This window comes from Neolamprologus brichardi, chromosome 19 (assembly GCF_056152115.1).
Source record: "Neolamprologus brichardi isolate AB-2024 chromosome 19, ASM5615211v1, whole genome shotgun sequence".
Taxonomy (NCBI): Eukaryota; Metazoa; Chordata; class Actinopteri; order Cichliformes; family Cichlidae; genus Neolamprologus; species Neolamprologus brichardi.
In genome coordinates this window covers 1,915,394-1,937,500 of record NC_142122.1, presented here as the reverse complement: position 1 = coordinate 1,937,500, position 22,107 = coordinate 1,915,394, and the positions used below count along the sequence as shown (strand labels likewise).

The window sequence follows — 22,107 nt, the reverse complement described above, 5'->3', positions numbered from 1 at the left end:
AGTCATTTCTGGCGGTGCTTACCTTCTTTCCTATGTGCCATATTCAAACATCCACTTCAGTCGAAGCAAAGAAAACATGAATTCCAACTCTGCAGTCAACTAGGAAGTTACTATGCTATCAAGCTAGCTGAGTTAGCTAGCAAGTATGCTACAGCAGCTTTTTAAATGAGCTAGCTTGACGCGCACGTCCCGCTCAACTTAAAGATCAGAGATATTAATCTGTCAGTATCATCGCCACAGAGCTCCAGCTTCTTCTGCAAAGCCCACGAACCCAGAGTAATGCGCAAAACTGCTGAACCGCGCACTTCACCGGCTACCACACGCGCACTGTGATGACAGAGAGACTTCGCTTCCTTTTGCGCCAACTTCTATTCAAAATCCGGCCAATTTAAAATGCACGTAGTCCTCACAAACACATGCTCTCTGTATATACTTAATGATATGTATTTACGGGATTACTCGAATCTATTCTTCACATCGGCAGACGAATCAACCTCGTTTATAGTATAATATTCATTAGCCTTGCGTATTTCAAGGAAAAAGACTCAAGAAGGTCTGGATTTGTAGAGCGAACAATGACTCCAGCTAAAATGATTATAAAACCATTATTAGTTATCTGAGCAGGTGTATCATACTACCACAGCAACATACGTTTTTTTTTAATGTCCACCTTTATTCTTTCCAATGGGCTACAGCGCCCCCTGCGTTTGAAAACGGTTATAACAGCGGCTTGGGCGTGCGCACACCAAGCCAGCTGTAGGACGGGGTGCAGGCGAGATGAGAATACTAAACAGGCGCCTCATGGCTCAGCATCAGCACCGGGCTGAGTTCAGATTTGCGCACCCATCAAACTTGGCTTGGGACCTCAGCATGTGAACGGGCTTTGCAGGAGGAGGATCCACCTAGAATGTCAGCTCTGAAAAAGGTATTTCCTCCCTCTCTCTCTTTTCTTAATCTTTCAGCACACATTGAAGTCATGAAATGTGACAATGTGCAGCATTCAAACGTGGCATACAGTCATCTTACAGTAAATGGGAAAATGTATGCAGTGGTGACAAATAGGTGTGTGTGTGTGAGCAGTTCAGTAGCAAGGTTTTCTTAGAAGTGTGGCACTTTTAAGCGGCTGGCTTTCTTTCTTCTTATTATTTTTAAAGTATATTAAGTGTCACAGCGCTGGTTTGTTTAATCATGACCACTGATTACAGTTGCCCAAGTATAATATGATTTCTGCATGCTTTGCATGTGGAATCTGATCACCGCTCCCCTGCTATAGCTCTCGCATGTCATTCCACTTGCATTTATCCCTGAGGAGGCTTGCACGAAGAGCACTTCAGGCAGGAAAAGCTTAGGATAACTTCTCAAACGGATGTTGTGTCAGGTTTGATCTCAGCCAGACTCCTCCTTTTGTGCACTGTCACGTAGTACTGTATGTGCCATGCTGACTGCTGTCTCTGTGGGTGGATGAGCTTCACTGACTGTGTCTGACAGAGCCAAAGCAACTGGCAACCCTGAATGAGAGTGAAGCTCCAAAAAGCTTGCAAAAAACAAGCCAATGGATGAGTTTACGCTGTAGTAAATTATGCTGATTTAGGTAAACATGTTGCATAATTCCTTGCAGTGAACAACACACTGAATAGCACATAAACACCTCCTGCAAGACTTCTTAATGAACAAGTAGTAAGAGGTGCAGGCTGCTCGTGGTGTAGCAGTCATCCTCTAACAGCGCTGGTCATGCTGAAAAAAGAACTTGCTAACTGCATGTTTGTGCAAAAAAAGAAGCTTGTCATCACTCTCGGTGTACATTGACAAATGATGTTGTTTAAGACTCAGTGCAGCCGCAAGTATCGACGTCTTAGCTCTGACAGATTCCACTGACTGAGCAGCACAAAAAGAAGGAAAGTTGTATAGGACGCCCGCTTCGACGCTGCTGCTGAATCCATAGCAAATGCAGACTACTCAGCATGCGCTGTGAGTGACAAAGTGCTGGCTGCCAGCGCTCACATAGTCAGACATCATAATCACAGAGGTGCTAAAAATAGGGGGCCATGTTTATTGGAATGCTAGAGAAGCTCAATGGAGTCACTGCTGTTCGCACAAGTGGCTAAAAGTTTTACCTGGATACTCTTCGATGCTGCGCTCCTGCTCAATAATACAAAAGCACTTATTTTTAGACAGTAGCGGTCAGCTAGTCTTCCTTCAGTGACACAGCTTTGGTGAGACACTGATGTGTAAGATATAGAGCTGAAGGTCTGTGCATTGCATAGTATAGCAGGACATATGTGGAAAATGTGATTTCTGAATGTTTTATGTGGGGTCTTTGCAAACCGCCTCATGTTCTCTCATTGAAAACAGCAAGCGGTCTGACACCAAACTAACTGCATGAAATGCAAGTGTCAGTATCTGTTTGTGTGCAGATTTGCATGTGGATCGCAGTATCTAACATAACCATATATCGTCTGTCCGTCCTGGCTGGTGGCAGATGAGAAATGTAAGGCCTGGACTGAAAAATGACGTGTCACTTCCCCACCTTTTACCCCGTTCACACCGCCACCTCTGCTTTACCCAGCGACAATTCAGCCCTTCAATGAGAGCTCGATGATTCACTGAGAAATCTTTACTCATCCTTAAAAAGCAGGGTGCCTAATTAAAATCCACTGCCTGCATTTTTAAAAAGTAATTGGAAACTGACACTGTTTTCCTCCCAGAAGCACTTTGAATATTGAAGGTCGCTTTTTCTTTTTTTCGCTTGCATACACAAGCGTGCACTCACTTCTGCGCCCACACAAAAGAGTGGCTCGTGTGGACTTTGGCTCCTTGGCAGTGACACGATAAGGCTCTCATAATCTATTTGAAGATGCAGCACAAACTTCAAACGTTGCATTTCTGCATGCAGCGATGTCATTTTGGTGAACGCAGAGGCAGAAAAGCAGCGATGAATGTAGACCAGTGTGACTGAAAGTAAACGTTGAAACATTCAGGAGGTTCTTTTCTTATTCATCCGCTCTCTGTGTGCATGTCCCAGCATTTTCTCTCACTTTAAGACTTTCTCTCACCAGCCCGTGCACACAAATCCAACTTCTTTCCATGTGTTTGCCTCAGTTTTTATACCTCAGTTCATTTTGTGAATGAACCTGTAATAGTTTTGGCTTGAGTAGAGGGATGCAGAGTGAGTGCAGGGGATGGATGAGACGCTGCTTTATGAATATAAAACATGAGGCATGAGATCCAAGTGTGTGTGTGTGTGTGAGTCCTTTGTGTCTGGGAAAGTCTGTGCATACCTGCAAACCAGCCGCAGTCATTTAATCACCTTTGTGCTGTGGTGGGATAACGCGTACAGACGGGCGTCCCTGAATTCTCCCAGTGCTACTGTACCGACGTGTAGCCCTCAGGCATGGTGAGCCGGTGTCCTGAGTGACCTTTTCTCTCTGGCGGTAAATAGAAATAGTTTGATATCAGCACTGATGACGATTTCTAAAGGTTGTCCTTTGAGAGTTTGCTGAGCAGAGAGTCGAGCGGCTGTGTCTCTTGTCAGCTGTGCGCCTTTGAAACTCTTTGACTCGAGACAAAGGTAAATCATCTCATGCTCTAAATGGAATTATAAATATGACCTCATGTGTCAACACTCTGTCAAAATATAAAATCTCACATTAATGCAAGAGCATCACACCCATTTCAACTGGTCTCGCCTGTGGAGTGTGGAAGTCCCAGCTCTTTACAACCAAATCTTCATCGGGCCTTTTTTCACCGAGCAGTGAACTTGAATATATCAGCTGGAAAAAAGCAGCCGGTGTTAATGAAGGACAATCAAGGCAGAGCGAGTTTTAACTGGGACAAAGTTTAAGGATTTTGATTAAGAGCCAGAAAAAGTTTCACGCGGTGAAGCTGTTAGGATATGTTTCTAAACCCGGGCTGCTCAGATTTTCTTTTTAAGTTGCTTTGCTGTAAATACTCCAAACGCAGGTCTGCAGACAGAGCGAGACAGAGGAGCAGTGGATGCTGTAGGCGTGCCGTGATTACTGTGCATCGTGTTGTTTTCACCTCTGGAGAGTTGTTCTCCAGGTGCTCGGTGCTTAAATGATAACTTAGTTTAGTCTGATGTTTACAATGAAATTTATAGTGTAAAGTAAAAGAAACATCTCATGTAAGTTAAGCTGGATTTAAAGTAAGCAGAAGCAAAGCTGTAATCTTTTTTTGTCAGATTAGTTTTATGATATTTTGGATGGCGTCTTTCTGCCGGGCTTTCTGACACCCACAGGCTGACTCTGTGCTTTTATGTCAGAAGTCTTTGCCATACATCTGCTCTTGAATACCGACTTATTTACATTTCACGTAAAGGTATCAAAGCCTGTTTTATATATCTATATAAAGCTTTGTCCTTCATCTGACCCTGCAAACACATCCCTGCAGTTGGTGCCTGTTTTTCTGGCCCCGCCTTTTCCTTTTCCTTTACATGTGTTCCTCTCTAACTTCACCCTGAAGAAGCAAAGTGAAGGACAGTGCTTTATTGTTAATTTAACTGAAATATCTGAGTGTATGATATGATACGTGTGATATCTACTGATGTGATCACAGGGAGCTTTTAACTATAATATTTACAGTTTCTACCATATCAGGCTTGTGTGGATAGAAGTGACTAAGTAACCTGCTAAATACACGAATTAACATAACTTGGCCATTTGTTAGGTGGTTGCTAGGCAACATGATGATGTCATGCATAATTCAAAGGTCATTATAGCTTGTTGGAAGATGATTGTTGGACACATGCAGAGGAGGGTTGGTGGAGATATTAAACATGGAGCTGCAAGACAGGTGGAGAAGAGGAAGGCCTCAGAGAAGATTCATGGATGTGTTGAGGGAGGACGTGCAGAGTGTTGGTGTGCCAGAGATAGTGTGAGATGGAAGCAGGTGATCCACTGTGGCGACCCCTTAAGGGAGCAGCTGAAGAGGGAGGTGACTGTTAGGCATAATGATGATGTAATAATGTCTGCTATAGATTGGAGCTGCCACGATTAGTCGACTATCAAAACCGTCGACGACTGATTTAATAGTCGACACGTCGTTTGAAGCTTCGTAAGATCCCAAAAGACGCAGGAATAAGTAGTAGGATTTAAGAGTGTAATAACGGACTGAAACAGAAGATGGCAGCACTGCATGTACAAGGATGCCAGCTGCCGTTAAACCCCGAAGAAGAAGAAGAAGCTGTGTCCCAGAATTCATAGCGCAGCCCAGCTCAGTTTCCAACAATGGCGGCAGCTAGTTAGTTTAATATTACTCTTATTATTCTTTCTGGGTCACAAAATAAACGTTTAGCATATTTTCAGGCGAGAATGTAGCTGTGTAAACCTCAAATATCTGCTCAGTTTATCAAGACACCACATATTTTCAAAAGCGCTCCGACGTTTTCGGAGACGTCTGTTAGCCACTAGCTCGATAGCTAGCCGGGGGCTAGGCTCACTAGAGCCGTGAGAACACCGGACTCCCGGCAAATCGTTTTCAAACCCACCGCAGTCTTTCGCTACTCAGGTTAAACATGATATATAAGTCACTTAGATAACTTCAAAATGTTATTGTTTGGCTTTTTTTAGTATTTTATTTGTTCCTGAGTAAATCGGTTTGGCTGAGATTAAAGTTATAGTTTTTACACAGCTGAATAAACGTCAAGCAGACAGCTGATTATCAGAAGTGTGAGATGCTCGAGAATTTACTCCGGTGTCCTGTTATATTTTAGATAGCAAGGAGTTTATTAAACTTCACCGAAACAATCTGCAAATTTCATTAAAATTTAATAAACTATCATCTTGTCTTTATTTTTAGTTAGCACATACCTTAAACACTTAAAGCTGTAAGCTAATGCTAGTTATATAAGAGCAAATGCTGCTGGTACAATAAGCTGTACGTTTTACGTCCAATGGATGATGATCTGATTAGTCGACTAATCGCAAAAATAATCGGTGACTAGTTGACTATCAAAATAATCGTTTGTGGCAGCCCTACTATAGATAAGAACCGTCAGAGGCAGACGAGGTACCTGTGTGCCCAGTTTGGTAGCTCAGCTCCTGATGGTGTTGGACGAGTTTGTGGGCAAACAAGCAGAGATATTCTGAACCGTGGTAAATCCTGTCTTAAACATATAATAACAACAAATAGATAATAATAATAGTAATAAATAGAATATATTATATAATCAGAATTATTACTAGCTCAACAAGAGGAAAATTATGTTTTATTTATGTAAAATGAAATCTGATGTATCCTACCACCAGTGATAAAAAACATCAGCAGAATGAATGATACTTTGTTCAAACAGCCGCACTCTCCTCTAATAAAACTATTGTTATAAAACGAATCGTTTCTGCTGAAGCTGCTGTGGATTCAGCTCTGTGACCTGACTTTATGTGTTGTTTACTTGGACTTCATTACACTGGAAGGAGTCTTAAATGTGCTGCATGTTTGTGTGTATCCTAAAAGCCACTGCTGGGAGGTGCAGACCTTATCATCTGCTCAGCCTGTGCACCGCTGCATTTAACCAGATGGAAAGCGAGCAGACAGTGTTCAGGCAGAGCTTTGAAATGGGCTGGAGTGAGTCTGCTTCCCGTCTATCTGCTCAGATCTCCATTAGCTCACCATGGGTTGCACTCTGTCCCTCAGCAGCAGTTTCTGTTATATACTGCCACTTGTGATAACTGCCTGTACTAAAGGTAGTGAGTCTTGCAGCATTAGGTTAAGAGTAGTTCAGTGCTCTTTGACATGGTCAGCCTCAGATCACGAGCAGAAGAATGAAAGGACAGTGGTGCGCTGGAGCCTGACCTGTTTGGAGGCACGTACACCAGCCCGGTTCAGCCGCTGTGAGCTGACAGGTTGTAGGGTAAACGGCTCCCAGTGTGGAGGAGAAAAGTAGAAGTTCAGCAGTAAAGCTCAGACTTGTTTTTGTCTGTGCAGGTTCTGAGTCATCCAGGTCACAGGTGAGATTAAGACTTGTTTAGGTCAACTTTTCTGATTTCATAACTATACTTTTAGTCAATTATGAAAGCTAGTTCACGCTAGTTCTCGTGACGTAGGCTCCATCAGCATCACACAAACAATCACCCAGGTAAATGACGATACTGTTAAGTCCTGGGGTCATTCACAGAGAGCTGATATCAAAGAAGAGCATTTCTCCACGGATGCTGGGTGGTGTGTGACTCACCTGAGTTACTTGATTGTTCATCTCAGTTAATGAGCATGCGTTTGGTTATTTCTCTCTTCTTCTGCCGCTGTCTCATCAGTGCTTTAACACTGTAAAGTGTGCCTTTGTAAGAGGAGGCACGTAGCTCTGTGTCTGCTTTGTCCGAGACGTGAAACTATATTTAAATCAACAAGCTTGAGGTTTAAAGAGAAGCTCTGTTTTTCCCATCATGCAGACATGAAAACAAACAGAAACCTCCCAAAACGAACAGATGCACAGTGTGTTTCTGTAGGAATGTCTATAAATTCACTCTTTTCTGTTATTATAACCTGATTATCTCGTGGAGTTTTAGATGCTTTTATGAAAAAAATGATCAAGTGAAAGCATCGACTGATTTTAGAGCTTAAATCTTCTCCACAGAGCTGGTTGTTATAAGAACTGAGCATGAACGATGTGGCCAATTGAGGCTTTTTATGTCTCAGTGGGCACTGAGGACTCATGCACAGGATTAGGCCTTCAGTCTTGAGGACAGCGTCTTTCCTCTGACTGAAGCAAGCTGTAAAACAAATGAAATAATTGATGTAACACGTGATTATAATTACCTGGCTTTTATCTAATTAAGGTTATTTTTATAATGTAGTCAGACCGGCTATTCAAATGTTTGTATGTTAGGAAGCGAGTCTGCTTTACAAAACCTGATTATCGATTGTGTGTTTTTGCAGCTGCCCCAGTTACACGTGTCTGTGGGATTGTTCTGGTGTGTAAATCTGTCTTTCTAAAACACAGAACATAAATCCTCTCTTGCGTTCATCTCAACACGAGCTTAAAAAGACAAACAAACAGATGCTTAACGCGTTTTGGTTTGTGAAATTCGATGACTTGCTTCCCAACTCCAATCCTTTTAAAGCGTAAATGAGAAGCGAGTACCAAGAGTGTCCCTGACAGCTTGTTTTCCAGCCTCCTCCAGTGCGAGTCTCTGCCAGGCAGCTCCCAGCATTAGTTAAATCTGTGCATCGTGCAGCTGTTTTGGGTAATGCAAACCAATAATTCTGTCATAATCTGTGCAGAGCTGTCCATTTATATCTGAACTTTCTTTCCCACTTTTACGTGCAGAACCTGGATTACGGAGACTGAGCTGAATGTATGTTCAGCAGGACAAACTACAGTCGTATATACACAGTAAAATAAGTGTCACGAGCAGTTTGTAAGTCCTGGATTTTAGGTCATCCCTGGTTTGCCAGTATTTCGTTTCCAGGTTATTCAGTTCTTGTTATTTCTCATAGTGCTTCTGTAGTTTCTTATGATTTATTTGACAGCATTATTCCTGTTAAAAGGGAGTTTTTCCTTCCCACTGTCGCCAAAGTGCTGCTCATAGGGGGTCATATGATTGTTGGGTTTTTCTCTGTATCTATGAAGCGTCTTGAGGCGACTTTTGTTGTGATTTGGCGCTATATAAATAAAATTGAATTGAATTGAATTATTATTTGTGTCTGGTCTTTTATATCTTCCATTTTTTGTTGGGTTCTCAGTTATTTTATTGTGTTTATTGTATACATTCTTGGAGTTTACCCAGCCTCCCGGTGTTTCCTGTGCATTGTCCCTCTTGTGTCTGTTGGGTTTGGATTTGCTTCCGTTGTCTGATTAGTTGCAGCTGCATTCCCTGGTGTTTCCCATCTCCTTAATTACCACGTGTGTTTATAGGCCTGTCATAGTTCTTTGATGAATCATTCCTCATCCATCATCTACAACGGGTAAAGTACGATCTGAACACGTCACCAATTTTCTAAGTAAATATATTTCTAAAGCTGATGTTGACGTTAAATTCTCACCAGATGTCTGTAACAACCCATCGAATCCACATCCATAGAAAAAAATCAAACCATTGATGTCCATGAATGAAGTTATGTGTTTGCACAAAAGGCTTTGTTGGTCATAACAGCTTCCCCTCCTGTGAGGAGTAACGAGTCACACACATTCAGCTCAGCTGTGATTTTTGGCTCCTCCTTCCACACAGTCTGCAGGTTGCTGCAGTTCTCCACTGATTTTCAGGTGGAGTCAGCTCAGGTGATCGGCTCGCCCATTTCAGCAGCTTTATTTTCATTTTTCTGTGTTCGGGATCACCGTCTTGCTGAAACATCCACCCTCGTTTCATCTTCATCATCCTGTTAGATGAAGCAGATTTTTAGTCTCCGTACACTTTTCCATTCATCCTTCCTTCAATTAAACGCAGCGCTCAGTGCTGTATGCTGAGCACGATCTGATATCCTCGTGTTGGTGTTGTTCCCAGATCATCATACTAAAGGTTGTTCCAGGATCAACATTGCAAGTGACCAATCAGAATGTTGTGATGTCATACTTTTGCGACTTCGGGAAAAACCGGCGTAAAACAAAAAACTGTACTTAAGCTGCGAGAAACCGCCTTTGTCCGCCGATCAACGGACCCTAACCCTGACCCTTTAATAAACGCTAAGCAGAATTGATATTGTCCTTGCAACATTGGAATTTCATAAATGCACGAATGGTTTGGTGCGCAAAAGAATAACGTCACAATAATGTGATTGGTCACTTGCAATGTTGAACCTGGAACAACATTTTCACGATGATCTGGGAACAACACCAACACGACGATATCAGATCATCCGTATGCTAGAAAACAGCCGCTCACCATGATGTTCCCACCTCCAAGCTTTCCTGTTGGTGTTTTGGGGTGGTATTCAGCGCCCTTTCACCTTCAAACATTTTGCATCTAAATGTTCAGTTGTGCTCTCATCTGACCAGACTGATTCTCAGGCATGTCTAAATGTTGTTCAGCAAACTTTAAACACACTTTCCTTTCAGCAGTGGAGTCTTGTGTAGTGAGTGTGCGTACAGGCATGGTGGTTGAGTGTGTTAGAAATAATTGTACCTGCTGACTGAGGTCTTCCTGTAGCCACAGGTGCTCCCCGGCTCCTGGACTCTCTTGATCACTCTGTTTGAAATCTCGTGCTCTGTTTAAGGGGAAATTATGTTCTTTCCACTTCCAGACTCTGGCCCCAGCAGTGCTCACTGGAACCTTCAGTAGTTTAGAAACCAGTAACCGGTGCCATCAGTATGCTTTTTACCAATAAAGTTACAAAGGTCTTGAGAGAGTTCAGTGGTTTTACCCCTCATGGGATGTTTTTTGGTAATGAAACACCTGTTTTAAGGACTCAACCAGATTCCAACCTTTTGAAGGCGAACCATTTCTCACTTACCATCGATAACTCCACAGTTTTCCCTTCTCCTCAGGTTAAGAGCCTTGGTGTCATCCAAGACAGTTCACTTTCCTATAATCTCACATCAATAATCTCACCCGTTCTGCCTTCTTCCATCTACGTAACATTAACAGATTGCTTCCTTCTCTTTCCACCCAGTCTACGTCCATTCTTGTCCACAGTCTTGTTACCTCCCGTATTGACTACTGCAATTCTCTTCTGCATGGTCTCCCCCCAAAATCCCTCCATAAGCTTCAACTGGTTCAGAGCTCTGCTGCTCGCATTATCATCAGAACCCCTCCTACCAGCACATCACCTGTTCTTCAGGAACTTCACTGGCTCCCAGTGAAATTCCGGATAATTTTCAAACTTCTTCTGCTCACCTTCAAGGCCATTCAAACCTCGCTCCTCATTACCTTTCTGACCTGTTAACCACCACCTGTTCTGCCCGTTCACTTCGTTCTTCTTCTCCTATCCAGCTTTCTGTACCTTCCTTCTGCCTCACCACCATGGGAAGCAGAGCTTTCAGCTGCTCTGCCCCCAGAAATAAGAAACATTGGTTCTCTCCCACAGTTTAAATCCCAACTCAAAACTCATCTGTTCAAATCTGCATATTCACTGTGAATCCACTGTTTGTTAATTTTATCTTGTGCTTTTATTTTATTGTTCTTATTCTGCCATTGTTTTGCTAAGTGTTTTATCCTATTGTAAAGTGTCCTTGGGTGACTTGAAAGGCGCTCATAAATAAAATTTATTATTATTATTATTATTAGATTATAGTCATTTGCACTAAGTGGCAGGATTGTTATCTAATAGCTCAAAGAACTCACGATGTCGCTTTCTTCTTGTGTTCAGCACTTTCCTCTGTGCCATTTCTTATTTTTATCTATGGTTTCTTTTCATGTGTGGACTGCTGGAGTTGTTACTGACGTTCAGTTTCATGATAACAGCACCTTTAGAAAATTGGTGTTCAATACTTGCTTACTGTGTGTAAACCTCAGTTCTCACATGTTAACTGTTCATTTGTCTGTTTTTAAATAATTTGAAGAATCGCTGAACATTACAGTAATCTTGGTGTTGGTGGACTGGAAATGTTTATTTTTGGAGATACATGTTCAGGTTATTTCAGAAAGTAATGTTTTTGATTGAAAAATTAAAATTAAGTGTTTGTAATGATGCAGATAATTAGGGCTGCCTTTGCTCTGATAGCAGTAAGTGAGTTTCCAAGATAAGAGTGTCTGCTGCCCTGCTCTTGGATGGATGATGTAGTGTCTTCTTGCTGTCTCCTACAGATGAGCTAGAAGGGTTCGTTTCTATTTTTCAGGCTTTTCTCTCTTTTCTTCAAGTACCTTTATATATGCTCCCCATTTAATTAAAAAGAGCATTTATCTGATCTGGCTTGTTCAGTCCCAAAGCGGAGTGAAATAACTCTGAGACAGAGCAGCCCGAGATAGCGAGTGAGCGCAAATGTAAAGGGATGTTAACATAATGACAAGGAAGAAATAGAGCTGAAGAAATAAAGAAGAGGCCTGTCACCTGTTAAAGCCGTTTCAGGTAACAATCAGCCTGTCGGTCAGATGCAAAGACAAAAAGAGACTGATGGCACCTGCTGAGTCGCCGCCAAATCTCAGATTTTGTTTACAGTCAAGAGCTTTTTGTTTTCGGATAGAAATCGTGCAATAATAATACCTGTAATGATATTCAGTGTTGCAGCTGAACAAAGCTGTTATCATTACAAAACCCAGTGATTTTTCAGGTCTGCACACAAACGATTCAGCAGCACTAACAGAGGACGGGAGATGATAGCAAACATTCAAAGTTAAAAGATAAAATCTGAATCCATTAAATTTGTGGGGAATCCTCACAGAATAGATTGTTGGCATAAATTATTGATTAGATAACCGCCTCAGGCTTTGGAGCAATCTAATAATTGGCTGTTGTATAGCAATGGCTGCTAAAAATTGTCGATGTTGATGGAGCAGAGCCCACTGCCACTCTTTACCTGAATGTTTCTGCACCTCCACTGTTGACTCAGGGCTTAACATGAACCTCCCACAGTTTGCAGATAAAGGTGGGAGCTGCTCTTTTTGATGCTGATGATGTGAGAGATGCGTATCTGTTGCTTCTCTGTGATTGTGGGTCTCAGCAGGGCTCGGTGCATTTCCGCTGAGCCCTGAGTTGTTTATCTGCTTTGAGCTGTTGTGATATTAACGTTTTTCCATCTCTTCTTCTCTTGTTTCCTGGAAGGTGTTGCCAGGCATACTGCAGAAGCATTGCTGCATCTTACCAGACAGGAACGCAGGTAAGGACCTAACAGATGTCCCCCTCTCCACTAATGACACCACTCACACACAGGCTGAGGTAGAAGGCGAGAGCCAGTGTGTGAGAGTAATGAGCAGGCTGTGATCCCGGATGATGGAGGCTCAGCGGGGGGGTCGTATTTGTCTGCGTGCTCTACATCTCGGAGCTGACCGTGTTTCTCACATAGTGTTGACCTGACCTGACCTCCCTGTTTGCTCACTTTATCCTTCTTACATTAAATGATTCTCACTGCTACCTTTAGCAACATGAACATGTCAGATCTGATGGGGTCTCTGTGGATTAACTTTCTCTACCTACATGCCTGAGGTTGTTGGAACGTGTGATGGTGACGGGCTTCTTCACATCGTTGCAGGTGTGAAGAGGTTGCTGATGAAATTGAAGAGCAGGGAGATATACTCAGGTACCTGGCCGCAGCTTTCACAATAATGACTTTTCTTCTACCTCTGTGCGTTTTTCCTTTGGCAGCTCCGCCACTGCATGCACATGGGCTCCCGCACCATCCATCCCACTAACAAAAGCTCGTTAGTGCTACTCTGATGTGAATTTATCAGCGCCGTGGACATTTTGACACGTTAACATCAACTCCCTCTGCTGTTATGCACTTTGTACCTTCTGTTCGTCTGACACAGCTCGAAAGCTACCTGCCCGACTTTTCAAGGTGGGACACACGTGCTTAAGAGTAGAGCGAGGGCACGGCAACCTCGGGGAAAGAGAGACCTGGCAATGTACAAGCTTCAGCTGATCGCTGTGAGTGATTTGTCGCAGCGTGAAATTAATGTTTGATGGTCCATATAGGCAAGATTATCTGCACTTAAGCAGATAAGGAAGTTTACAAACCTGTAAACCACTAGTTGTAGTTTTATTCTGAGCATAAATGTTCCGCTCTCATCCACAGGATCTCCTCGCTCAAAGGATGCCAGATAGGTGATGCTTGCAGGCATGTGGCAGCCCTCTTTTTATGTTAGGGGAATGTTTTTTAAAAAGAGTCCACGTCTTAATAAGTTGTTGTTAGTTGCTTGCAATCACCGCGTGAATATGGAGGACCGCCGGGCTATGCGCTGGTCTTAGAACAAGGTGTTCTGACAGAGTGAGCACACATTAAAATAACCTTATTAATATGGATATCTCTGAAACTTTTCCACTGAGGGTTGCAGAGACACTTGTCTGGGATACAGAGTTTATTTCATGATGTTTGCATCTGTGTTTGTGTATCTATAGCACCTTGACAGCAGTATTACTTCCCCCCACAAACTCCATTTCATAAAAAACACAAAACAAAATGCACACAGAAAAAAAAAAAAAGTCATTGCTTTTCTCTGCAAATGTCTTCGTTCTGAAAGATGGCGCTGTCAAACAGACACCGTGCAGAGCGCTTCTCCTGAATCCTCGGCGGCGCCACATCAACAAACCTCTGATTTTCTGAGAAGCACCAAAGTTCACCGATCAGCCACAGGTTCCATCTCAAATACGAGTCACAGCTTTTGCAGATTAATGTCTAGCTTGGCATCCTGTTTCCATGGCAACACAGTGTGCCAGTAGGCGATACTGTATTTCGTCATCTCTCTAGCGACAGGTCGATGTAGCGCCAGTGCGATTGCATATGCGAAACAGATGGCATAAATTAATACAGGCAGTGAGTGAGGACGCTCTCCAGCGAGCTCGTCCGTGCTGAGTCGGCCGCCTGAGGAGCAGCGTGAGAGGAAACACTCGGTGTAGGGCTTGGATAGGAGAGCACAGAGTAAGAAGGGCGACTGTTTCGAGGAGGAAGCAATGCCCATAAAAAGACAGATATACACGCTCACAGTGCAGCATCTGTGTTGGAGATGTGTGTTTTCGTGTCCTGGTGCACGCGCTCAGCTCTGGTGTACTTCACTGAGCGAGCGGCGCCCTCTCCTGGGCGGTTTCACTCCACCTCGTCCTCAGAAACACTTCTCATCTGTCCCCGGCTTCTGCTCGGTGAAAGCCGGTGCATAGAAGCTGGGAGGATGAGGCTTATCGTAATCTTAGACTCTCACTGTTATCAGCGTGTCCCTCTGCTCCTGCAGTTCTCCATAAGCAGCACTCAGCATTTCTATGCCACACATTCAGATTTGTCCTATTTATAGACATTAATTAGCGTGAGACTGTTTCACCATTCATACCTGTACTCCTATTATCACCTCGTACTATCCCAGGTTTAAAGACACTTGCCAATTCGTACTCTGGCATTGCAACTAAAACCTCCATATTTGACTTTAGCAACTGGTTCAATCTTCACATCCACTGAATGAGTTTTAGGATGATTTTGTTGTAGATGGCATGTTTACGGGGTCTTGCATTGCTCTCGCTTTTCTCTCTTTTGCAAACATTTTACAATCACTGAGGTTTGTGCAAAGCTTTCTCTCTGGGAAGCTCGTCTAATCAGAATCAGAATACTTTATTGATCCTTCGGGGAAATTACTTTTCATTGCAGTGCTCCTTTATAAACAAACATTAACAAAGACAGACAATAACTAAGAATAGAATATATACATAAAAGTCACAACACACAAACAGCCTTTGCAGTGTTTGGACACTTAATGTTTTGCATTCATTCATATTTAGTTTCCCCGAGCTTCACGAGACTCTCTAACAGTGCCATGGGCCCAATGTTTGAGTTTTATGTATTTTTGTATCCATTTTTCATCTAGTTAATTTCTAGGTGGCTATTTAGTCCTTCTTAGTTGTTTCTGTCACCTTCCCCTGTACTCAGTCTCCCTGATTCATGCGTCTACCTGTCATGTTTCATGTCTGTGTGGTTATGTTAAGTTCGGCACGATCTGATATCCTCGTGTTGGTGTTGTTCCCAGATCATCATACTAAAGGTTGTTCCAGGATCAACATTGCAAGTGACCAATCAGAATGTAGTGATGTCATACTTTTGCGACTTCGGGAAAAACCGGCGTAAAACAAAAAACTGTACTTAAGCTGCGAGAAACCGCCTTTGTCCGCCGATCAACAGACCCTAACCCTGACCCTAACCCTTTAATAAACGCTAAGCAGAATTGATATCGTCCTTGCAACATTGGAATTTCATAAATGCACAAATGGGTTGGTGCGCAAAAGAATAACGTCACAATAATGTGATTGGTCACTTGCAATGTTGAACCTGGAACAACATTTTCATGATGATCTGGGAACAACACCAACACGACGATATCAGATCATCCTTAAGTTCATGTCATGATTTATCTTCATGTCTCTGGGTTTCCTGTTTTATTTTGAAAGAGTCTGGTGTTCTTTGTTCACTGCATTTAGGTTTACTCTCCCCTGTGCTGTAATTATGTTTATTCTAGTCAGCTGTGTCTCCACTTCCCCTGATCACCTCATGTGTGTATTTAGTCCTCAGTCTTGCTGTGTTCAGCGTCGTCTGTGTTCTCACCTCCATGTTTTCACGGTCAGTCTTTGCAGTGATCATCATAGTCTCTGAGTCTTCTTAGTTTGTCACAGTATTAGCTTTCCCAGTTTAGTTATAGTCTAGTTTAGTCACCTATCCCTGCTTTGTTTGTGCACTTTGTCTTCAGCCATAATAAAGGCTTTCTGTTCAGTTCACTCCCGTCTACTCACTGGTGTACGCACCTGGGTCCATCACACACACCACCGCACGGCCTGTCTCTGTAGACCGTGACAAACAGTCACACACACACAGAAACGCACATTTCCACTACTCATCCTCAGTTTTCACCCCAAGTCTTCTGCATTTTATTAGTAGAAAAGTAGCTGTTAATAATAGTAATAAATATTCCTACATATAGACGTGCACTTACCTTATTAAACACAATTTTAAATGCATGAATTGATAGCAGTGACACACACAAGCCCATCTTATTTTGTATGAGAACAGTGAGGGAAATCATTGTTATCATGGCATGTATGAAACAGACTTTACAGCAGGTGTTATGTTGAGATAGAAAACATGTATGAGTGATGTACAGTCATCTACCAATCGGAAGGTCGAAGGATCGATTTCCCAGCTTTTTCCAGTCTGGATGTCGAGCATCGTTGAGCTCGATACTGAAGCCTGATGCATCCGTCAGAGTGTGGATGTGTGTTCAAATATCAGACGAGGTACAAGAGAGATGAAGACAAACAGCAGCTGTATGAATGTGTGTGCGACTGGGTGCTTTGGACTAAAGATGTTATTCGATTGGCAGAGAAGTTTCTAAAGCAGTAAATTCATGTGTACACTTGAAAGTTCAAGCTATCTGCGCCGCATGAGAAGTTTCTGATGCGTCTAAAACAGCTAAAGTCCCTGAACTACATGAGCTGATAGCATTACTCTTTATGTGAGTCACAGCAGGTCCATCTTAATGCTTCCTGTCCCGCCTGAGCTTCTCGCCCTGCTGTGAATCTCACTGACACCGGAGTGAATCAGCAGCCGCTCTGTTAGCTTTCATAATTAACGGGCGGGCTGTCCCTTTCCGTGTGAGTGTGCCTGTCCTGTTTTCCTAAACGTGCACACACACACACACACTGGACACGTGCACAGCCGGCCGCTGCACACATGGTGTCCTTCAACACACTTGATATCAATCTGCAGCAAAGCGAGACAACGAGGGAGAGCCTGTCTCCTTCTCTCAGATACCTCGATGGCAGGTCTGTATATCACACCTGCTCATCAGAAGGAAACTCGGAGAAAATTACTTGGAAAAAAATCCAATACTGCATTTTGAAAGGAGCTAATAAGTGAATGTGTGTGCATGTGCACATGTTTAGACATCTTTCTGAGGACAAAAGTAGCATGCTAACAAAACGCCCGTCACACAACTTTGAAGGCTCAAAATGTGATTTTAGTGTCAGGGTTACAATTAGGCTGAGGGTTAGAGTAGCTCGGGAAAGCATTATGTCAATGAGATGTCCTCACTAAGATATGAAACTGTGTGCGTGCTGGAGGACATCAGCAGCTTTCTCTTGCCTGCTAAACTCTCAGCTGCTATAGATTATTCAACCCGATTCTTTGATCCCCATGATAGAAGAGAGAAAACCCGACTGAGAGGTCAAAACATTTATAATTCTTTATTCAATCATCTTCGGGAAGAGAGAGCTCTGCACAGCCCAAAGCCAGTTGCAGATTCTCTGACATTAGAAGCTAAAAATGTGTCTCATAGGTGTTATTTTGGTACTTTACACGTCACACAGCCTCGATACAAACAACTCCTTATATGTTACTAGTTCCTGTTTTTATTGATATGCTTGCACAGCTCTACACTAACTTCCTGTTTTCCAGTCTGGCTGAGCACTTAGTTTGAGTCACACTGGCCTTGCTTTACAAGCCTTTATTACTAAAATACATAAAACAATATAATCAGAAAATAAGCACTAAAATATGTTTATTCCTTAACAAGATGATAATGAGTCCTACACTATCTCCCCTCCTCAGCTTTTCCCACTTCCTACAGCTGCATTTGAATAAAGCACCAAATCCGCACTTAAGCTTAAATTTCAAAACTTAAATTTTAACTGCTGATTTTATCTACTGTTCTGATTTGATCTGTTTTGATTTTATATACTGTTTTGTTTGTTTGTTAGTTTGTTTGCTTGTTTTAATCCATTTTAAATCATGCTTTTTATTTGTTTTTGTTTCTAATGTCTCCGTAAAGCACTTTAAATCACCTTGTTGTTGAATTGTGCTATACAAATAAACTTGCCTTTCCTTACTGTTAGTCTGGACCCTCGACACTCGCCTCCCTCCTGCTCTCTCCTCCTCTGCACTCCCCCCAGCGTAGCCACTGAACTGTTACAGGAGTAGACTGTAGCTCCTGGCATCGTCCTCCAGGTCCGTGCAGCAAGTTGATCATAAACAAATGTGACACAGAAACATAATGTATTAGAGGGAAACTCGGCTCCAGTGTTTGAAGGTCTCCCACGAGGTGTCAGATCTCCAAAGTAGGACATGCTGGTCGAGTTGAATATTCATTATGCAAACTCTGAATTTAAGTTCCTGTGAGTTCAGGAACATTTCAGTGTCTTGTGGTCAAGATGCTGTTCAGCACACTGTGGCCATAGTTTCTGTGTGTGTGTGTGTGTGTGTGTGTGTGTGTGCTGAATGCACATTATGGAAACGTGTTCGTAATAGCAACAGGGCGATTGCTTCTGGTGTTGAATATTTACAGGCGACTTCATGCTGCTTGTGCTGGCAGTTGTCACCTCACATATTGGAGCTCATTAACTTCCTCTTCACTCTGGCATCAGCTCACACAGTCACCAGGAAGTGGCTACTAGGTGACCCTGCAGACTGTGCACAGGCACACTTGCAGATTCTTTAAAGGATCTCAAAGAAAATCAGTAAAAATCCCAAACTGTGCTGGCAGAAGCTTCTTCCAGCTGTTACTACTCACCTCTCCTTAACTGTGTGAGGAACTGCGAGCCAAAAACTTGACTGTTGGCTGCACTGAAGTGCATGTCTTTCACAAGCTAAGCACGACGATCGCTGTGACTATGGGACTGGATTTGCAGACCATAATTAGATTATTTTTCTAATCTAATAAAAGATAAATATATAAAAATGTTGACTATTCAGTACCTCTCGTGTTTTCACGACATGCACATGGTGGAAATAAATACTATTCGTTGTGTCATTGGACAGTGTTGCGCTCTCGGTGTGCAGCTGTGTGCAGCCCCACTTACCTGGCATGAATGTGTTGTACGTGCTGCATCTGTCTGTGGGGACTCCTGTCATTGAATTGTATAGTATATGACTGGAGGACAGCTGGTCTCCGTGGACTGTCTGTCTCAGCTTGTCCCTGACATAATGAGAAAGCTTTGATTTAACGCCGAGTACTCACTTCCAGCTTGCTCGTTAATGGATGAATGACGGTGGCAGGAAGTGAAGGAAGTGGGAGGTTCTCCCTGTTTCTGTTTCTGTGCTGACAAACCTTGAATTCCTTTTAATAAACTCTCCTTCCTCCTTTGCCTTTTTAATCAGAAGTCACACACATAATCATAGTTTATGATGACACACTGCACTCACAAACAGACAATCAGTTTACAGCCTTATTCTAACTAATGGGAGACGTAGAGCTGTCGACTCTATCCAGACACTCAGTTAGACCTTTAACTCTGCTCTGGTTGCTCTGTAAGACGGGAGCATCTCATACCTGCTGAAGCTGAATGAACTGAGTAATTAAGCATAAAACAAGTGACACTACTGATACTTTGATGCTGCATTAGCGATCATTGCATGCTTAATGTGCAGGTAGCATGCCAAATACTGTGCATGCAGGAAGAAAGAAAACACGTATAGATGTTTTTCATTCCATAAGGAAATTTTAGGAAAGCTGCTGCCTACTTCCTGCACGTCTCTGTGGAATGGCTTGAGAAAAAATTGGGGTCACACGGTGACAGAGGGGTGATTGTAAAAGCTTATCAGAAATCTGTGTAGTGCTTGACCAGATAGATCATCCGAAGAAAGTCGGCCAGAGTCTGTGTGTGCACGGAGGCGATAGTGAGAAGCGGCTTCAAGCCGCCAGGCTGAGCTCTAATGAAACGTTTCACAGCATGTGTGTAGCGTTCAGCATCCCTGTCTGTCTGTGCAGCTCTCTCCTCAGTGGAGTCTCTGATTATGTGCAGGTTTCCTATTGGCTGGCATTTTTAAAATAATACAGACCTAGAGTTGGTACTTCCTCTCTGCTGTTTGCAAGGACATCGTTTTCTCTCTAGCTGAGTTTAAAGGTTCACTGTTGACACTGAAAAAAGGTCATTCATCAAATTAATCAACTCAATTATTTGCTTAGTGCAACATAATGCAGATTTTTTTTTTGCTACACTAACAATATTATAGAAAGTATAATAATTACTTTCATCATAATTTATTATTTTCTAGCTGACATAGATTAATTTAAATTATTAAATCACGTTTTATTATTTCTCCACTTAACTGTAACCAAACCCGTGACCCTTGGTTAGCAGAACCTAACACGATTTATGTAAAAGGCTCTTTCCTGATCATTTTAAATCACATTGTGGGGCAGAAACAGAGCCTGCTTAATGTAGCTGAGATGAGAAATATTCTGTACATAAAAGATAAACACAACTAGTCTTGACTGTCAGTTTATGGCAGCATTTTTTATTTTCACCAAAATGAGAAGCCATGCATACATATACACACGGAGACGACCATCCATCCATATGCTGTGCTATCTGCATCCTGCGATCTGCGAGGTGGGACCTCCATGGATCAGACTTGTTTATCCAACATGTCGCAGATTGTTCGATTGAATTGAAATGTGGGACTTTGGAGGCCAAGTCAACATCTCAGACTTGTTGCTGTGCACCTCAAACCATTCCTGAACCATTTTTGCTTTTTGTCGGGGCACATTATCCTGCTGAGAGGCCCACACCAGTGAATACTGTTTCCACGAAAGGGTGTACGTGGTCCGTAACAGTGCTTAGGGAGGCGGTACGTGTCAACCTAACATCCACGTTGATGGCAGGACCCAAAGTTTCCCAGCAGCACATTGACCGAAGCATCATTCGCTTTCTTCCCATAGTGCATCCTGGTGGCAGGTGTTCCCACCTTCTTCTGTTGCTCCGTGGTCCGGTTCTGATGTTTACATGCCCACTGATGACATTTTCGGCACTCGACAGCTGTCAGCATGGGCACAGTGACTGGTCTGCAGCCCCGTGCACAGCGCACTGTGGTGCTCTGTGTAATCTGACCTTTCTGTCAGAACCGGCATGAACTTGCTCTGCAGTTTAAGCTACAGAAGTTTGTCTGTTGGATCAGACAACAGGGTCAAGCCTTTGCTCCCCATGTGCATCAGTTAGCCCAGACTGCCCATGACCCTGTCACTGGTTCACCACTGTTCCATGTTTGGTAGATACTGGGAACACCCCACATAGTCGTCTGCCCATCACAATCTCAGATCAAATCCTTGCGTCACCCATTTTTCCTGCTTCCAAAACACCAGCTTTGAGGATATAATCTTCACTAATATATCTCACCCGCTAACAGGTGCCCTGGTGAAGAGATGATCAGTGTTACTGGTCATAATTTTGTGTCTGATCAGTGTAAATACATATTGGAAAGATGTAATCTACCAGTCCGTCACAGAAAGATGGACACACATCATTACCTGCAGCCGATTTAAAACCAATGGTTAAGCTCTTATATCATCTCTTTGACTCTAAATGGAAACACATTTTACAAGATGAACATTGTTCTGCATTAGTGTCATGGCTGTGGGAAGGATGAAGAACCCAACATGTAGGACTCAGAAACAAGGAGTAACTTAGTAACTAACCTTAATTCTGGAAACTCTTAAAAACAATAAAAGTTACAAAAACAAATCAAAACCTCAAATGCAGAAACTCGACTGGGAACAGGAACCAGACGCTAACAGGCACACGCTAGGAACAACCAACTAGGAC

General features: G+C 42.8%; 1 protein-coding gene and 1 long non-coding RNA gene across 2 annotated transcripts in view; one reads left to right on the top strand and one right to left on the bottom strand.

The window, feature by feature from the left end:
• erich1 (glutamate rich 1) overlaps window positions 1-596 on the bottom strand; it is a 7,948-nt gene extending 7,352 nt beyond the window's left edge. The window contains exon 1 of the mRNA XM_006800621.3: window positions 23-596. Coding sequence (XP_006800684.3) covers window positions 23-41 — 19 coding nt within the window. The 5' untranslated portion in view covers window positions 42-596. The remainder of the gene's footprint in view (window positions 1-22) is intronic.
• LOC148097120 (uncharacterized) overlaps window positions 1-13,120 on the top strand; it is a 28,101-nt gene extending 14,981 nt beyond the window's left edge. The window contains exons 2-3 of the long non-coding RNA XR_015716956.1: window positions 12,646-12,700; window positions 13,073-13,120. This is a non-coding gene — a long non-coding RNA (uncharacterized LOC148097120). The remainder of the gene's footprint in view (window positions 1-12,645; window positions 12,701-13,072) is intronic.
• The last annotated feature ends 8,987 nt before the right edge of the window (window positions 13,121-22,107 follow it).